This window comes from Carassius auratus, chromosome 39 (assembly GCF_003368295.1).
Source record: "Carassius auratus strain Wakin chromosome 39, ASM336829v1, whole genome shotgun sequence".
NCBI lineage: Eukaryota > Metazoa > Chordata > Actinopteri > Cypriniformes > Cyprinidae > Carassius > Carassius auratus.
Window position 1 is genome coordinate 10,890,781 of NC_039281.1, and position 16,744 is coordinate 10,907,524.

The window sequence follows — 16,744 nt, forward strand, 5'->3', positions numbered from 1 at the left end:
CTCATAAAAGGAGATCAAGCACAAGGCTTTTAATGGCTAAATTAACCTAAAACCATGAAACTACCAACTTTTAAGTCTAAGCTATATTTAAACTTAAATATAAAAAATTGTAAATTTAATGTAAGGTGACACAAATGCAAGGAACCCATAAAGGGTATGGAATGACCAAAGAAATGTAATAGACAAATAAAACTATACACTAGAAATAACACATAGGTTGTTCATTTATTGTTTTTTGCATTTCTCTTCACATTTTGACCAAGCTGCAACTATAAAAGGAAAACGATCTGTGTTTTGAGTTGAGGATTTGTTACAATGGAACACACAAATGGATGGCAGCACAGTTTCCAAACCAAGCTAACCAGAAGTTGGATTTTTCTGAGTGGTAAGATATGCTTCAATTCCAAAACTATAAAAGGCCACATTTGTTTTTGCATATAATTTAGTTGACTTGCAAAAAAAGAACTGACAATGAACAAGGCATCAGCATTATAAAGCATGGCTCTTTTTCCACCTGACCAACCCCTAATCAAAACAGAAACATTGTAGATCAGCAGGCTCTTTAAATCGGCTACAAGCCACATCCATGCTCAAAGAACACAAATTTATTACCGATTGTCTGAAGTGAAATGCAGTGGATTTGGGTCAGGCGTGAAAGATCTTTCTAAAACACAACAGTGAGAAATGGTGAGCAAGCTGGATCAGACCTTTGTTAAACTATGAAACAGAAAAGCATGTGAAGTAAAACATGTTTGGCTGTGTACCAAAAGTAAGGTCACTTTTTAATTATCGTGGTCCAATCGCTTTGGCTTCTCTCGTGATTAAGCCCTGTTTCTCAAATCTAACCATCGGTTAGGACTTGCCTTGCTCATGAACAAACTTTGGGGGGTTCACTCAGGCACTGGAGGGCAACAGGTATGTGCTCTCATGTCACTGACAGAGAGGTGGGGGTGGGGGGGTTATTTTGATGGCAGCACCATGTTTCTGAGGTGTTTGTCTTGATTAGATCAGAGCCCCTCCTCTCAAGACATCATGTCATGCCAGCACAGAGCTGTTTCCTCACTCAGCAGCTTTCTCTTGAGTGTTCTTGGTCTCCCGCTCAGCTCTCTTCTCCTCTCCCTGTCCATCTCCTCCTGTTCCGCCTCCGCCCCGGTTACGGCTCCTCGCCCCGGGCTGGTACAGCTGAATTGTAGGCCGATCCTAAGACAGAAATGTAAAAACCATAAACAATATGTAAAATAAAAGTTATTCACATTCAAAGTTTTATAAGAAGTCTCCAATGCTCATCAAGGCTGCATTTTTTTAAATCAAAAACGAAGTCAAAAGCAGAAATATTGTGGAGTATTACTACAATCTTAATATATTTTAAAACTTTTTCTGTGATGAATTTATTCTGTGATGGCAAAGCCATTACTCCAGTCTTCAGTGTCACATGATCCTTCAGAAATCATTCTAATATACTGTTTTGGTGTTTTATTATAAATTATTATTGGTTGTCATTATCATCAATGGTTTTGCTGCTTAATATTTTGTGAAAACAATCAAGATTCTATCATAACCAGAAAAACTAAAAGAACAGCATTTATTTCAAATAGAATTCCTAAAGTTTTGAAAGGCAGTTAATTAAATAAGCAGCACATATGTTATCAAGATGGTATTAAGAAATATGTCTTAATATCATGTATCACCTTGAGCAGCAAATCAGCATACAAGAATGATTTCTGAAGTATCATGTGATCCATGTGATACCCAGTGACTTAAGACTGGTTTTGTGGTCAAGAGTCACATATTAAAATCAGAAAAACTGCTTAAATTGTAATAATATTTATAAAACAGTACTTTTTTTCACTGTATTTTGATCAAATAAATGCATCTTTGGTGAGCATAAGATGCTTCCTCCAAAATGAATAATTCTTCCAAACATATGACCGGTCGTGTACCTTATTTCTCAGACGGTCTCTTTTGGCACTGTCTTCTTTTCTGCTGTCCCTTGAAGGCTTTTCAGGATGAGCACTAACGGAGGACTCTCCGGTGTTTTCATTCTTCCTTTTCTCCCAAACACGCTCTTTGTCCTTCTTCCCCTCCTCGTCTCTCTTTCTGTAGGTGTTTTCTCTATCCTGACGTTCCCTTTTCCTCCGTTCTTCATCCTGCCTTCTGATACGTTCTTTGTCTTTCTGTCTTCGCTCTCTCTCTCTCTCTCTGTCCCGATCTCGCTCTCGGTCTCCATCGCGATCTCTGTAATTTTTATGCCCACTATCCTCTGACCTGAATATCAAAGCATATTGACATCATGATATGAAATTAGAGGAGACCTGAAAAGTAAAATATGTGTTGAGTAAGGCTGGGAATCTTTTTTGTCCGTGTCGAGTGTGACCAACATACTTTCCCCCTTTCTCCTCTCTGTGTTCACCATTCTGCCGCTTCTTTGTGTCTCCTCCTCCAGGAGGTCGATCTTCCTTTTGTTTCTCTCGGTCTTGTTTCTTGGCCTTGTCCTTTGGCTTCTCAGTATCAACATCATCTGCTTTCTCTGTTTTTTTCAAGAGCTGAAAGACAAAACCCAGTTGGGATTAGTAAGATTTAAAAAGGATGCATTTAATTGATCAAAGGTGACAGTAAGGACATTTATGTTACAAAGGTTTTTTCTGTTTCAAAATACTGTTCTTTTGAACTTCCTATTCTTCAAAGATCCTGGAAAAAATACATATCATGCTTTACACAAAAATATGAGGCATCACAACTGTTTTCAATACTGATAATAGCAAAAAAAAAAATCAGCATATAAGAATGATTTCTGAAGGATCATGTGACACTGAAGACTGGAGTAATGATGCTGAAAATTCAGCTTCGCCATCACATGAATAAATTACATTTTAAAATATATTAAAATAGAAAACAGTTATTTGGAGCTATAAATATATTTTACAGTATTTTTGTTTTGTATTACTGATCAAATAACTTTTGTGTATGGATTTTTTTAGTAATGAAACATTAATATTTAGATAGTTATGTACCTTAATTTTTGGCTGTTCATCTTTAGGTTGGTCCTTATCCTTATCAGATGCCTTTTCTCCTTTTTTTAATTTCTCAGCCTCTTTTCTTTTTCTTCTGTCCTCCTCTCTCCACTTACGCCTTTCTTCATCTCGCAGGCGTTTACGTTCTAGTTCTCTCCGTCTCCTCTCTTCTTTCTTTTCTTCTCTAATCCTCTGGGGAGGACAGGATGAGAGAGCATGAACACACTACACATACAGTATAACGTATTATATACAGAAACTAAATAAACCGACGTCAGTTAATATTACAGCCTCACTTTACCTGTTTATTCTTTAGGAAGTCCAAGAGAGGTGTCGTTTTTTTAGCTGGGGAAAAAAACATTTCAGATAATTATTTTAAACGAAGAGCGAAAACTTGTTAAAATTTTTGTTTAGGGATGTTGTGTTGAAACGCACCACTAAGTTCCTTAGTCTTGGCCTCTATTTCCTCAAGCAAAGTCTCAGGGTTGGAAGGAAATTTTTCCTCATCACCATTGTAGGACTCCAAAAACTTTTTGTAATCAGCATCTAATAAGACACAGGTAAGCAAATAATAAACTATTGTATGCAGCGATAACAATCAAATGTAAAAACACACACATATATATATTTCACCATCTTCAATTGTTCCACTTTTGGCATCTTTCTTCTTGCTTCTTTTCTTAGCAGTTTTCTGGAATGGCGCAAACTCAACAATTGCTGGATATTCTTGACCTAATGTGGATATAAAAAAAAGAAGATAACAAAGATCTCACTGTTAGACACGTTCATCAGAAATTTACCAGCACACAAACCAGCTCAGTCTGAAGACATAATCATAACATAATTCTGACACCTAAAACCACTGATTAGCTAGTAAACAGAATCCTGCAAATTATCATGGCACGCCAAAGACAAACCTCGACTATCAATGAAGACATAGCCATCGAACCGGTCCCTGAAGAGAACTACGTCATCTTGATTTTTGAAATTCAGATACGCTCTTGCAAACAGATGAGGGAAAAGACTGCAAATAAAACGAACATTTCGATCAGCCATCAAATACCTTTCATCACTCTTCTGTTCTCTTTTCTAAAAGAATGAATCTACAGACCTAGTATCACTAGAGAAAAACTCCAGGTAATCCAGCTCTGGAAGAGGCTGCAGTTGTTCCACTAAATCTTCTTTAGTCAGACTTGGAGGGAGACGCCGGATCACAATCTAAAAAAAATACAATAAAATAGTGTAAAAATAACAAAAATTACTTGCACACACTTTATGTGTTTTATACGCTTTAATACACATATGACAAATAAGATATATATAGTATAGAATAAGAGTTGTTAACCTATATGCATATGCTTTTATCCAAAGCGACTTACAGTGCACTCAGGCTATACATTTTTTTTGTTATTTATCAGTATGTATATGTATTGCTGTTTATAATAATATTAATGTGACTGAAACTAGATCTGACATTTACAGTACAGTACAATAAGTTATCGTTTGTGGCTGTATCCACAGAAATCCCCCTGTCAATGTTTTTTAGGCAATTCCTCTTTATTATTTGGCTAACAAGGTGCCAAATCCCCGCAGTGATTGGAAACTTTGACAGGGGGGTTTGCTAACGGGCCTTTTTGGTTATGTTCAACTGCAATGTTGAAATCAAAAAGAGAATAATATGTAAACGTGTTAGTAAAAATACAGCTGAAAACAATAATTTATAGTATTTCAAATGAAAGCAGCTGGCTGCGCTGTTTATAGTCTATTTGTAGCAGGAATGTAGCCAGCTAGCCTGCTAACTAACTACCTTTGTCAAAGCCTCCTTCTTCTCTTTATTTGGCTTTTCATTTTCATCACATTTTATTTCCACTTTCTTTTCTCTGGGACGCGTGTTTTCCTTATCCTCCTTCATGATCCTTTGCCAACTTCTGTAGCGATGTCTTACTTCGTAAGTTTCTTTCTGTTATCAGTTGTGTGTTGTGCTGCTATCTCTCTCCACTGCTCAACTTTCCGCAGTTGTTTCTTCGTCACACCAGCAGGCGTCTCTGATTGGCCACAGCTCATGATGCAAAGAGTCTCTCGATAAAGCGACGATCGTCCAGTCTTCCACTCTGCTTAATGTGTCGTTGTCAAATGGACTCTTGCTAGGGAGAAAACTCGACGACAGTTAGTAACTGTTAATGACAATAACAGCATACTTGACACTATAAAATAAATTCACACACTTCCTAATACTCTTTTTCTGAACTTAAGTGGCTATTACATCAAGAGTGGACAGGCTAGACACTGCTGTGTTCCTCCCAGTTCTTAAACTATTTTTTATCATTAGGCTATATCATTCAAAAATGAATAAAAATGTAATTCTTGGCAACACACGACATGATAAACAAAGTGTCCATAAGTATGTGAATACTATAATAGGTGTAGCAGTATAAGACTTACACTAAGAATGGCCACAAAGCGGCGCTGCAGTATTACAGCCGAGGTTCTCAGATGCGGAAGTGAATTATATGCAGCCAGGCCCCATGCACATCTCGGAAGTTGTTTTTGTGACCGTCCGTCACAAGGGCAGACATTTTGCAAGTGTTTTTTTTTTTTTTTTTGGAAAACTTTAAATAATTCGTGTCCTCTGTCCTTTGTACACTTATATTTCACCACAATCATGTGGTATGAGATATTGCCAGGCTTTGCTGTTATGACAGTCTGTCTGATGATTCCTGGCATCGCAACTGCTCAAATCCAGAAGTTCACAAACGGTGGAAAGGTGAGTTATGATGATGATGAGCTATGTTTTGTCACTCTCAGTCACTGAGTATGCTTTAATGAATCATTCAATACATATAAACCCTTGTTTCAGCTTTACAATAAGTCTGATATTTCTGTACATGTAATCCACTTGTTGTATTTAGGAAAAGAGGATCGCACGGGTTCCCTATCACTGGTATTTGATGGAGAGAGACAGGAGAGTGTCTGGAACTGGTGCACACTACCATGCGAAGGTATAAACTTTTGTTTAACGTATCAGTTCTGAATATGCTCACAATATCTGGTGTTTTAATATTCTGCTTTATTTCATAGGGACTTGAAAACATCAAATGAAGAGTCACCAAGAAACAATTGAAATGTACATTTTGTCCAGCCGTCTATTAAAATGTTATGTTAAAATGTTTTGCTTGCGGTTTTCATTGTGTGTGTGTGTTCATATTTAATTTTTTTTATAGAGCTGTTATATTGTACTGGTTCACTGTGGTGTGAATGTACATTTTAATACGATATTAATATGATTTTTTTGCATATTTTACTTAATTAGGTTAATGATTCCTTAACCCACTTAACAGAGGTTTTTAGTCGATTTTAGTTTAGAGTAAATCACTTCACCATGTACTCAAGTGTAATGATCTAATCCTTGCAGTTTTTACAGATGCCGAGCGATGCATATAAATACATTGTACATAATACACATGACTTACTGCAGAGTCTACAAAATGTGCAGATTTCTTAAAATAATTCTAAATGATCGATTTAAGTGGATCTACAAAATGCTTGAAAATATAAAAAGTATACATAATGTGCATAAACGGTGTAATGTGTTTATGTAATAAACAGACTCCACAGAATCAGCTTCCAATAGATTGTCAGTTGGCATCATTTGTGGTAATGCAATAAGTATACAAACTGCACTAAAGTAGTACCACTCTTATGTTGTGAAGAAAATCTTGTGCACTTTTAACATCCATTTAGACGTCCAGTGGAGACAACTGAGATGATGAAGCAAGCAAGCAGACATGACGTACTTCTATTCCAAACCATAATGCTTTTAGCATGGTTCGTGATAGAACTGTGATTTCCAGGCTAGGAGAAGTTATGAAAGTTACTATTGTGAATATATTATGTATAATAAGCAATAAGATTATTAGTGCTATTTTATATAGCTGTAAATGTAAAAATCCATTATTAATGGCATTTTAGTCTCTTTATTGAGAAGTAACGCACAAGGGAAAGGCTTGCATGAAGCATGATGGGCTCTAAATAAAAAAAAAATTAAAGGATATAACACTGAAAGGTCATTGCAATACGACCCTGAGCGCCTGTGGCGTAAACTGCTCTGCTGTTTACTCACTTTATCTAGAAATGGTGAAATGATGTTGCAATTATGTCTGAGTCTGCTTGGAACCAAGCCGAACTATGCCTTGTTTTAAGGATGTGATTTGTTGCCATGTTAAGTGTTTATGTGTTTTATCTTGACTTTGAGAAGCTATTATATATGAGTGGTTAGTAAAGGAACTGCATACGCTCCATTTAAAATGAAGTCATTCTTAAGAAAAGCAAATGAATATTGTTGCTCCAGCATGACAGTGGGTCACCTGACCATTTTTATTTAGATGCAACACACATTACATTAAGGGAATTGCGGTGGTTAATGGTTTGAGCTCTACTGATCACAGTTTATTTCTTGTTTGTAATAAAAGAAACTTCAGTTCACAAGCATCTCACTGTGAACTGTACAGGAGGATGCCCAAGCAGACAAAAATGAACACACATTTGTGTAAAATCCGTGACTTGATCACATCTTATGTTTCATTAAAAAAAAAAGAAAACGAATAACATCCCAACAGAAAATATAATTCTGCAGGACTGTCTACTTCTCGTCTTTGCCTTTAGTTTTTCTGTACACCATTTCCCTGAAGCTGGAAAGGATTTTGCTTTCCCTCTTTCTCCTTTCCTCTTGGTTAAATGAAGCAAGAGCTCTCTTCTCATCAGCGCTGTAGATCTGGTTTTCCTTTCTCAGACGCACAGCCTCCATACGCCGATGTCTGAAGGCATAAAGAATAAATGTAAAAAATGTGCATGATACTTCACCAACAATTATAAAGAGTTTCATCTTTTTACTTAAGACTACATTGCTTTAGTTTTTGTGGAAATAAAAGTGATTGAGTCTTTAAAAAAAACTGAAAGCAAACTATTGAACAGTAGTGTATGTGCACAAATGTACAGTGTAAAAGCTTCATACCTGCTTCCACTCATGACATAGCCACATTTCTCATACTCCGCAATCTCGTCACTAGTCAAACCTATTTCACCTCTTCTTGGAATACGCTTTCCTGCTTTGACGAACTCTGCCATGGCCGCACCTTCACCTGGTAGCAAAGCGTGGCCAAAACTATGGGAAACAAGACAGTTCGGTTCCAGAGACAGGATCAAGAATGACTTTAAAACAAGCACTATTATGATTAAGTAACAGTGGAAGAAGAATCAGTTGCTCACTCCAAAGGTTTGTCATCTTGGGACAGGTGAGTGAGAGGAGCTTCAGGTCCAACAACATCTTCTCCAACACCAGTTTTCTCCACCCATGAGATTTCATCGACATCCTCTTCTTCTTCCTCCGAATGTTCACTGCTAGAGCTACTGGACTCCTTCTGATTCTTCTTTGCCTTCTTCTTCTTTGATTTTTTCCTGAGAGGACAAAATCATGCATCGTATGAAACAAAACGAGCCTAGCTGATTCAATACACTACAGACGAAAACAAGATTCTTACTTTTTACTTTTCTTCTTTCTTTTCTTCTTTTTCATCTCATCTGCAAAACAAGACGGTAAATGTTGATTTAATCTTATACATAAAAAAATTGTTTTAAGAGAAAAATAAATGCCACAAACCTTCACTTTCTGGCTCACTGTCCTCTGAGTGCTTCTTGTTCTTTCTTTTCTTTGATTTCTTCTTCTTCTTTTTCTTTTTCTTCTTTTCCTCTGTAGACAAGATATCAGGCATTTAGATGATTTATTAAACATGCTGTGAAAAAGCACATTGTGTGTAGGTGAGATGTTAAAGAATCATTTACCCTGTGCACTTGAATCAGAGCTGCTGTTCTTCACGTCCTCTTCTACAGGAGTGTGTTCATCTGAGCTATTACCAGATATAAGATGAGAGCATTTAAGCACAGAGTATATGATGAATATATTACTGTACATAGACTGTTTTCTCAGCTGGGACATCCACAACAAAAAATACACACAACAAATGATAAAATAGCCTAAACCACAAAGAAGAAAAAATACATTAAACCAATAATCTAATGGTTGGTGGAATGAGAAATGTACACAACATAAGTCCATGACAACGCAGTGACAATGCAGATTTCCATATAAGGCTACATGATGAGAGTATCAAAATAGAGGTGCATCTTGCAAAAAATGTATGTTGATTTATGTGTTGCATTTGTTCATTGCATTAATAGATGTATCGTTAGACCCCTTTTATACTTTATAAAACATATAACAGTAGACACACACACACATATGGTATGTATATATATATATATATATATATATATATATATATATATATATATACACATATATGGTATTTAATATGAACTCACTCAGGCTCTCTGACTCTTGGAGAATATCCCCAGACCTCAGGACATCCCAGTTCACCAATTCTCTCACGTTCCTGCAGACGCCTTGATAGAGAAAAGCAGAAAACAAGTAAACGCAATGCTCAGTAACTGCTCGTGTCGTGAATGCTCGCTCATGAAGACTAAATTGAGTCTGACCTCGCGTTGAAGGCGTCTTGTCTCTGTCGCTGTGCATCATCTCTCTTGTCATAATAATCGGATCTTGATCCGAAGCCGTGATCTCGGTCTCTCTGATCTGACCAGTTTAACCGATCTCTTTCCCTTGACCTGGAGCGACTACGGGAATTCTCTACTCGGAACCGGTTTCTGTTCCTCTCTTTGTCGTTGTGTCGCGATTTGTGCTCGTCTTCGTGCTCGTGTCTGTGGTTCTTCAGCCCGTGGTCCGGTGAGCGGCTGCGGCTGCGACGGCGTCTCTTCGGACTCACAGCGCCTGAATATTTTACGTCCAGCTCGGGCATTACTACAATCTGTATTATTAACTTTAACGGTAATTTAATGACGTTTGGATAGCCTTTTATTTAGTTAGGTCATAAAGCGGCCTGCTAATTACATTTTGTTGGTCATGTCGCAGTTGACCAAGCTAGCTAGATAATGATTTTTAGCTAATCGCGATTTTTGTTTTAGCTAATAAGACAAATAAAAAACGTGTTAATTTATATAAATCACGGTGGTGTTAAGACTCATCACGAAACCATTCAACTTAAACGCGTCTCATGAGACCAAAATGTGTACTAGCGTCGTTGAAATCCAACTTGTTCCGGCTTGTGTTTACGTCTGCCTTATTCTTTTGTGAAAAATTGTGTAGCAAGACGAGCGCAATATCGCCCCCTGGAGACCTGGAAGGCGCATATTGAAACCACTTTTTTTTGCCACCGATAAGTTTTGGATTGCTTCTTGAATATATGGAAAATATATAAAGGCAGTCTATGACAGACTGGGTTACCTAATATTCTATACGACATAATGAACGCTTTGCTAGGTGTCATAAAAATGTTCAGAGGCAGACAGTAGTAGTATTTTTACTCTGCTGTAAAAGTACTTCTCAAGTGTCTGTACTTTATTGGTGTTTTTCTTTAGAACACTTTACTTCACAACATTCCAAAGCATAGTATTGTACTTTTTGCTGCACTACGTTTCATGTTAAATATAATTTAATACTTAATTACATTAGAAATCTATTACTTTGTTACTTTTACTTAACTAAATGTAATTCAAATATTTACTTGAGTACAAGAAAGTACTAGATTTTTTATATTCTTCAGTATTAAAGGTAAAACAAACAACAACTTTTATTTATGAATTGCAGTAAAAAGTATGACATTATGCTTTGGAATGTGGTTAAGTAAAGTTTTCCAAAGAAAAACACTCTGATAAACTACAGATACTTTTTTTTAAATTTAATTGATTAAAGTAAAAATACTTCAATTCTGTCCGCCTCTGAAAATTGTTGTTCATGAATACCAAAATAACAAAATTGCATTTATTGTTTGTTTGTTTTTATGCACCTGACAATTGCCACATGCCACATGCCCTTTATTTAACCAGAAAAATAAGACTTGATGAAATTAAAATCTGTTTTACAGGAGTGTCCTGGCCAAGATAGGCAGCTAAGTTAGCAAATACAAATAAACAACATACAATACAAAAACTAAAGTAAAATGGCAAATAATTCAATATGGCTTTATCAACAGATAATGTATTATTGTGTTTACTGGGATTTTTAAATTTTTTATTATTTTTTTTTTATTTCTTTGAAAAATAATAATAATCACAAAAGGTGTCTGAAACTAAAAAAAAAAAAAAACACTTCTAGAGAGAATACACATTTGAAGGGTTCAGATGCAAAAGCCTTAAAATGACGTTTGAATTTTTCTTCTAAACTGAGATTTTTTTCACAGGCTCCTATGTAAAAATTCAGTCATTTCACTTTAATGGCAACGAATGTTCTTTTCATTGCCATTAAAGTAAAATAACTGCATATAAACATAGTACCCTTCAGTTTCAATCAACACTTCAAGGCTTTTGCATCTGAACTCAACATTTGTAACTTGGACTTTTGAAAACCTGATAGTTATTGAGATGTATGAGACCGATAACACTGTAATAAAACGTTTATACTTGTCTATGACAAGTCTTGTCATGCCAGCAAAGCACGTTGTCATTTTCAGTTTTTTTATTCTTCTTCTTCTACATCTTAATAATAATAATAAGAAGAAAGAATCATGTTTATTGATATAGCACATTTCTACAGACTCAAAACTTTTTATTTACAAAGTACCATAAAAGCTTCTTATATTATACTGGTTTGAAAAATGAAATGGACACGTTATCTAATGTGGAGAGAGAGAGAAAAAAACTGCAGCAGCAATGTAAAACTCATAAAGCTTTTCAAATGAATGTAATTTGCCCCGATTTGTACTTAAAATCTCTGTATTAATTCATTACGCATTTGTTTTCTATATCCCTATTCATATGTGTGCAAATACAAGTAAAGTTGAATGTAAAACCGTCCTGTCTCATTAACATTCATCACACGTGTGTTGTGCGCGTCTCGTGTCGGTCTGCTGCTGGAGGAGAGACTCTTCCTCTCAGACAAGGAACTCGAGCTCCACGGCAACCGACTCACGTTATCGCTGTCATTATTGTTTTTCACCAAAGGGAATCGTGGATTCTAACGGGTCGTTGTGCAGGTATATGATTTTGGAAATTCATTTCCAGAATTGTGGGAGATTGAAACTTTAATTCATCTTTTTTAACCACATACGCGTTGCTGTACATCGTAGAGTCAAGATAGGCCGCGCGCCGCCGCCAAACCAGGAAGGAGAGTTGAATTGAACCATTTGTTTTTGTTTTCACGCTGACCGCTGCACACCGGAGTCCTACCGGTTCTGAGTGCTAACATCAGAAAGCTGTGGCCTCGCACGAATAGTATTCCGTGTGATCACGTTAAACTAGTCAAAAGGCTTTAGTTTTATGTCACTTTTCAAGACGCATATGTTTTAATGCTTGTCTTTTGTTGCTGTGCGATTAGCCAGCTAGCCTGGCTGCGATTCTCGTGCATATCCACATTTCGTTGCTTTTAATTTAGAAACAATAAACTTGTATTTTTATTTATGGTTAGATCAACATAAAAAAGAGAGAAAAAAATCGCATGGAAATATGATTTGTCATTGTTTGTGAGAGTATATCTTGCAGAAATGAATGCACAGTGTAGAAAGCTTTACATACAGTTGTGTTAATAACATCTGAACGCGTTTTTTTAATAGATTTCATTTATATTTCCAAACTTTTAAAGTGTATTAAACTTTATTATACCTCTTTCCTCTCAGGCATGTCGAAACTAAAGCTAATATCTGCAGCAGACACTCAGTACCCAGCATCACTGTTGAGGTCCATCAATGATGAGCGACACAGCGGTTTATTCTGTGATGTTACCATAATTGTGCAAGACCGCAAGTTCAAGGCACACAAATGTGTGCTGTCTGCCTCGAGTACCTATTTCCGTCAACTTTTCTCAGTTGCTGGACAAGTTGTAGAGCTGAACTTCATCAAGGCAGACATATTTGATATGATCTTGAATTACATTTACACTTCTAAAATCTACAGAGTTCGATCAGACAGACTTGAGGATCTCATCAGCGCCAGTCAGGCTTTGGGCGTGACGTTCCTAGCCAATTTAGCAGTGCCGCTCGCACAAGTCAAGGGTTTACCTGGCCTGTCCAAAGAAAGTGACAACAACACCATCAGTTCCTCTGAGAAGAATGAGATCCGAGGTGAAAATATGCCAATCATTACTGAGACGTTCTCACTGTCTGCTGAAGAATTCAACATGGCTTGTGGTAATACAGAAAGTATACAGGAAGTGGACTCGGACAGCGATGATGTTCTTTTCGTCTCAAGAACAGAGGCCCCTCAAGCTCAGAAGACCAAGATATCAGATGTTAATGACAAAGAAGGTGGACCAGAGGCAAAAAAACAAAAAGTCACATGCCAGGAAGGAATTGCCTCTAAAGATTCAACAGGTCAAGAGAGAAACAACAAGCTTTCTTCTGAAAGAGATACATCACTCCAAAATAACCTTGAGCCCCAGCCAGATGTTGTTCTCCTCTCAAACCCAGAAGCCAGTAGCAGTGTTCTCACATCTCCAGTAAGATTTAGCTCAAACAGCGAACCCACCACCCCAGCTGGCGTGAACAGCCTTCCTTCAGATCCTCACAGCACTTCACTGCCTCTAGACAATAATGAAGTACTCGGAGTCCAAAAGAAAAAGGTCCATCTAGAGCACTCACCCGATCATCCTGGAAAAATCAGACTGTCGGATGTAAGGCCGGTGTATAGCACCAATAACGGTCCAGTACCAGCAATAAACATGGCTATGACAGTGTTGGGGAAAAAGACGATAACATTAGACAAAGCCTCGGAAATCGATTCGCTATCGCCTGGTTGTAAAGTGTATGCAAACATCGGTGAAGACACCTACGACATTGTTCCAGTAAAAGAGGATACCGTGGAGGGTTTGGCTCCTGGTAGGAAATCGCACACCCCACACAGTGTTCCCAGTGTGACCAGTCACTCACCTCGAGGAAAGAAAAAATTCAAGCTGGATCAGGAGGATCACTATGAACTTATCATGGATGCAAAGACCTTTTACGTGTGCATCGTGTGCAAGCGTCCCTATGTGTGCCTGACGAGCCTCAGGCGGCACTTTAACACTCACTCGTGGGAACGGAAGTACCCGTGCCATTACTGCAGCAAGGTTTTCGCCCTGGCCGAGTACAGAACCAAACATGAAATCACACACACGGGCGAAAGACGCTACCAGTGTTTACTGTGCAGTGAAACGTTTCTCAATTATCAGATTTTGTCCACCCACTGTAAGCAAATGCACAACCAGGACCCGTCGGGAAGGAAAGAGAAAGATGATTCATGCAACAACTTGTATCGGCTGCTGCCTTGCAAAACGTTGCAGTTCAACCATATTCCTTTGTGTCCGAAGAGCCTGGGGAGATTCCGGTCATCGCTGAAGATGGGACTGTCCAACATGTAGACCCAGACAAAGAGCACTTTACCAACCAGCCACTTCCAGCTAGCCAAAGTAAAGCAATGTCCTGGGACGACATCTTTGTAGAATCTGAAGCACAAAACAGAGCGGCGACTCACGTTCGACTGGATCCACCTCCACGGCCTATCGACCAAATAAATGCAGAAACCAGGAATGAATTTGAGTTTGTTATACCAGAGACGTATTGAGCATGCTTGTGCACTGCTCTGGCTCAGGTGCCTTGTTCATTTGCCTTTTAATTTTAGGTGCAGGTGGTCGTGGTTCTCTGGACCATTTGATTGAAAAATCAAAGTATCCATCGACTCATGAAAGTTTTTTTTTCAAGGTGCTTTAATGTATATTTAGGAAATGTGTTAGTGTTGGTTTACAGTTCAGTTTCACAGTCCAGTTACTAAATTCGAATAATGCTTCGTCAGATAATATTACTAAGTAGACAATACATATTTTATGTAGAGCTACATTCGAACTGTGTAGAGTTTATCCTTAAGATTTTCTATTCCGGTTTATGTTCCAGACATTACAACCCTGTTGGATGTAATTAGAGGGATCAAGTACAGGCAATTGCAGTTTGTTACAGTTATTTTATACAATTCTGTAATTTTGATAAATCCTTTTTACATAAATCCTATCAAAAATAACTTCAGAGACCGCATACAGCACACATATTTGAAACGCTAACATTGTTTTAATGTTCTTGTCAGCTTCTTAGCATAGTTATTAATGATTGTTTGGCGCTAGATAGTTCAGTGTTAATGGCAGGTTTCAATCCTGTGGTAAGAAAAAGTTGGGGAATGTTTGTATTTATAGTTTTTTATATCATCTGTCCAGTAATTATGTTGTGAGGTTGTTTATTTATATGCTGGCCATATATCCTGATATAGTTTCCCAGACAGTAACTGAGACCTGAAGAGAAATATTCCTCCCTCCTCCGCTCATGTCCAGAGAAACAAGATACTGAATTGTCAGGGTAATCAAAGGATCATGTTGGTAATACAGAGGACCTCTCCTTTACGGTTGAATATTTTGTACATATATTGTTTCTTAAAATTATTTTTTCAGCATAGATTTATCAATTATTTTAGCTTTGTGGGCCGTGAGAATAATCTGTGAATACACTGAGATTCCTTCAGTCAGAACTAGTGCTTTAACACCATAACCATGTACATGATAGTACTGAAGACAGTTTCTTCTCATATGGAACCTATTTATTATTAGGTCTTAGTGTGATATAAATAAAATTTTGAAGAAACACATGTATTTATTTTATTTCCAAGTGGTTTGTTTTTATCATTATGATAACCATCAGTCAATATGAACATCCCCGACTCTAGTGGATCTTGTCAATCAACGTATTATAATGCACTGATACATGAATGTCATCTATAAGGTTCCACATGATGAGGGATAAATTGGATTCAATGGTCAAATACCAGTGAACATATTTAGAAATGCACGTGTGATAATGAAGCAAAAAAAAAATCTCTTCCAGCTATACATATCTAACTTTCAGTCTTTCATTTCAAGATTTAAACGTCAAATGTAAACAAATGCTTTCATGTGACATGAATGCGGCCAAAAATGAACAATCGAGGCAAAGATCCAATTTACAAGTTTTCTTTATAGCATGTGACCGTTATACAACCACCAGTAGCAACCAAATGTCAACCAGGAAGTAATAAAATCATCTTAATAATATCTACTCACATCAGTAAAGGACAATGTTCTGAAGTACAGCTTATTGACTTGACATTCACAGTAAGCACGCAAGCAGACAAAAGGAGAACACTATAAGTCTTAAGACTAATGAAAAGGCAGTTTGATTGTTCAGTATATGTACAACATATAGTGCATTGCACACACAGATATCATATTTGCAATGTGGAGGGACATCCTTGTTATTACCTAGTGAACAATTAAGTGTTTAAACTTGTGTAAGTTTATACAATGGTTACTTGTAAAGCTAAGCCTCCTTTTTACATTCTTTAAGTACTGTCATGTTTAGACAGAAACAACTGCAACTGAACGGCATACGAATGTGAGGTCTATATGTTTTTAAAGTCCTCTCATTCTTCATACCACTATGTACGAGCTTATACTTTGCATAAATCAAGCAAAGGATATTTTTGCCACAAAAGATTCTTCAAATCTGTGACTTGATTGTGTGCTTGACGTAATGCAGAAGAAACATCTAATATTACAGGTTAGATCGTAGATCCTAACGAAGCACAAAAAGTAAGAATCAGCCTAAATATATGTA

General features: G+C 37.1%; 3 protein-coding genes and 1 pseudogene across 4 annotated transcripts; 2 read left to right on the plus strand and 2 right to left on the minus strand.

Moving 5' to 3' along the window:
• Nucleotides 1–206: 206 nt before the first annotated feature.
• On the minus strand, nucleotides 207–5,003 carry LOC113057893 (regulator of nonsense transcripts 3B-like). Of its 2 annotated transcripts, none has more exons than XM_026225470.1 (10): nucleotides 4,819–5,003; nucleotides 4,123–4,229; nucleotides 3,929–4,035; nucleotides 3,645–3,743; nucleotides 3,447–3,557; nucleotides 3,313–3,356; nucleotides 3,012–3,203; nucleotides 2,383–2,543; nucleotides 1,941–2,265; nucleotides 207–1,200 (listed from the first exon to the last, which is right to left on the minus strand). In XM_026225470.1, exons 1-10 carry the CDS (start codon nucleotides 4,921–4,923, stop codon nucleotides 1,060–1,062), a joined length of 1,392 nt encoding a protein of 463 aa, XP_026081255.1. In that variant the 5' UTR covers nucleotides 4,924–5,003; the 3' UTR covers nucleotides 207–1,059. The 2 variants fall into 2 exon arrangements, with proteins under 2 accessions (XP_026081255.1, XP_026081256.1); XM_026225471.1 differs by having other exon boundaries at nucleotides 3,929–4,011; nucleotides 4,819–4,979.
• Nucleotides 5,004–5,646: 643 nt separating this feature from the next.
• Nucleotides 5,647–6,176, plus strand: LOC113058154 (NADH dehydrogenase [ubiquinone] 1 alpha subcomplex subunit 1-like). The gene is made up of 3 exons (XM_026225830.1): nucleotides 5,647–5,775; nucleotides 5,921–6,010; nucleotides 6,090–6,176. The coding sequence occupies exons 1-3, from the start codon at nucleotides 5,674–5,676 to the stop codon at nucleotides 6,108–6,110; spliced, it is 213 nt and encodes a 70-aa protein (XP_026081615.1). The 5' UTR covers nucleotides 5,647–5,673; the 3' UTR covers nucleotides 6,111–6,176.
• A 1,169-nt stretch (nucleotides 6,177–7,345) lies between these two features.
• Nucleotides 7,346–10,170, minus strand: LOC113057895 (NF-kappa-B-activating protein-like). Its single transcript, XM_026225472.1, has 8 exons — nucleotides 9,564–10,170; nucleotides 9,390–9,470; nucleotides 8,850–8,914; nucleotides 8,668–8,757; nucleotides 8,549–8,588; nucleotides 8,277–8,465; nucleotides 8,023–8,172; nucleotides 7,346–7,825 (listed from the first exon to the last, which is right to left on the minus strand). Exons 1-8 carry the CDS (start codon nucleotides 9,881–9,883, stop codon nucleotides 7,651–7,653), a joined length of 1,110 nt encoding a protein of 369 aa, XP_026081257.1. The 5' UTR covers nucleotides 9,884–10,170; the 3' UTR covers nucleotides 7,346–7,650.
• Nucleotides 10,171–11,937: 1,767 nt separating this feature from the next.
• On the plus strand, nucleotides 11,938–14,702 carry LOC113057896 (transcriptional regulator Kaiso-like; annotated as a pseudogene).
• The last annotated feature ends 2,042 nt before the right edge of the window (nucleotides 14,703–16,744 follow it).

What these genes read in the sequence shown, in the direction of transcription:
- LOC113057895 (XM_026225472.1), bottom strand. Translation starts at nt 9,883, where the DNA reads ATGCCCGAGCTGGACGTAAAATATTCAGGCGCTGTGAGTCCGAAGAGA. An exon ending in CAAGACGCCTTCAACGCGAG is followed by an intron (nt 9,471 to 9,563) that starts GTCAGACTCAAT and finishes TTCTCTATCAAG; the next exon opens with GCGTCTGCAGGAACGTGAGA. An exon ending in CTCTGATTCAAGTGCACAGG is followed by an intron (nt 8,758 to 8,849) that starts GTAAATGATTCT and finishes TCTTGTCTACAG; the next exon opens with AGGAAAAGAAGAAAAAGAAA.
- LOC113058154 (XM_026225830.1), top strand. Translation starts at nt 5,674, where the DNA reads ATGTGGTATGAGATATTGCCAGGCTTTGCTGTTATGACAGTCTGTCTG. An exon ending in AGTTCACAAACGGTGGAAAG is followed by an intron (nt 5,776 to 5,920) that starts GTGAGTTATGAT and finishes TGTTGTATTTAG; the next exon opens with GAAAAGAGGATCGCACGGGT. An exon ending in GTGCACACTACCATGCGAAG is followed by an intron (nt 6,011 to 6,089) that starts GTATAAACTTTT and finishes TTTATTTCATAG; the next exon opens with GGACTTGAAAACATCAAATG.
- LOC113057893 (XM_026225470.1), bottom strand. Translation starts at nt 4,923, where the DNA reads ATGAAGGAGGATAAGGAAAACACGCGTCCCAGAGAAAAGAAAGTGGAA. An exon ending in CAAGACTAAGGAACTTAGTG is followed by an intron (nt 3,357 to 3,446) that starts GTGCGTTTCAAC and finishes TTTTTTCCCCAG; the next exon opens with CTAAAAAAACGACACCTCTC. An exon ending in AGAGAGGAGAAAGGGGGAAA is followed by an intron (nt 2,266 to 2,382) that starts GTATGTTGGTCA and finishes TTTGATATTCAG; the next exon opens with GTCAGAGGATAGTGGGCATA.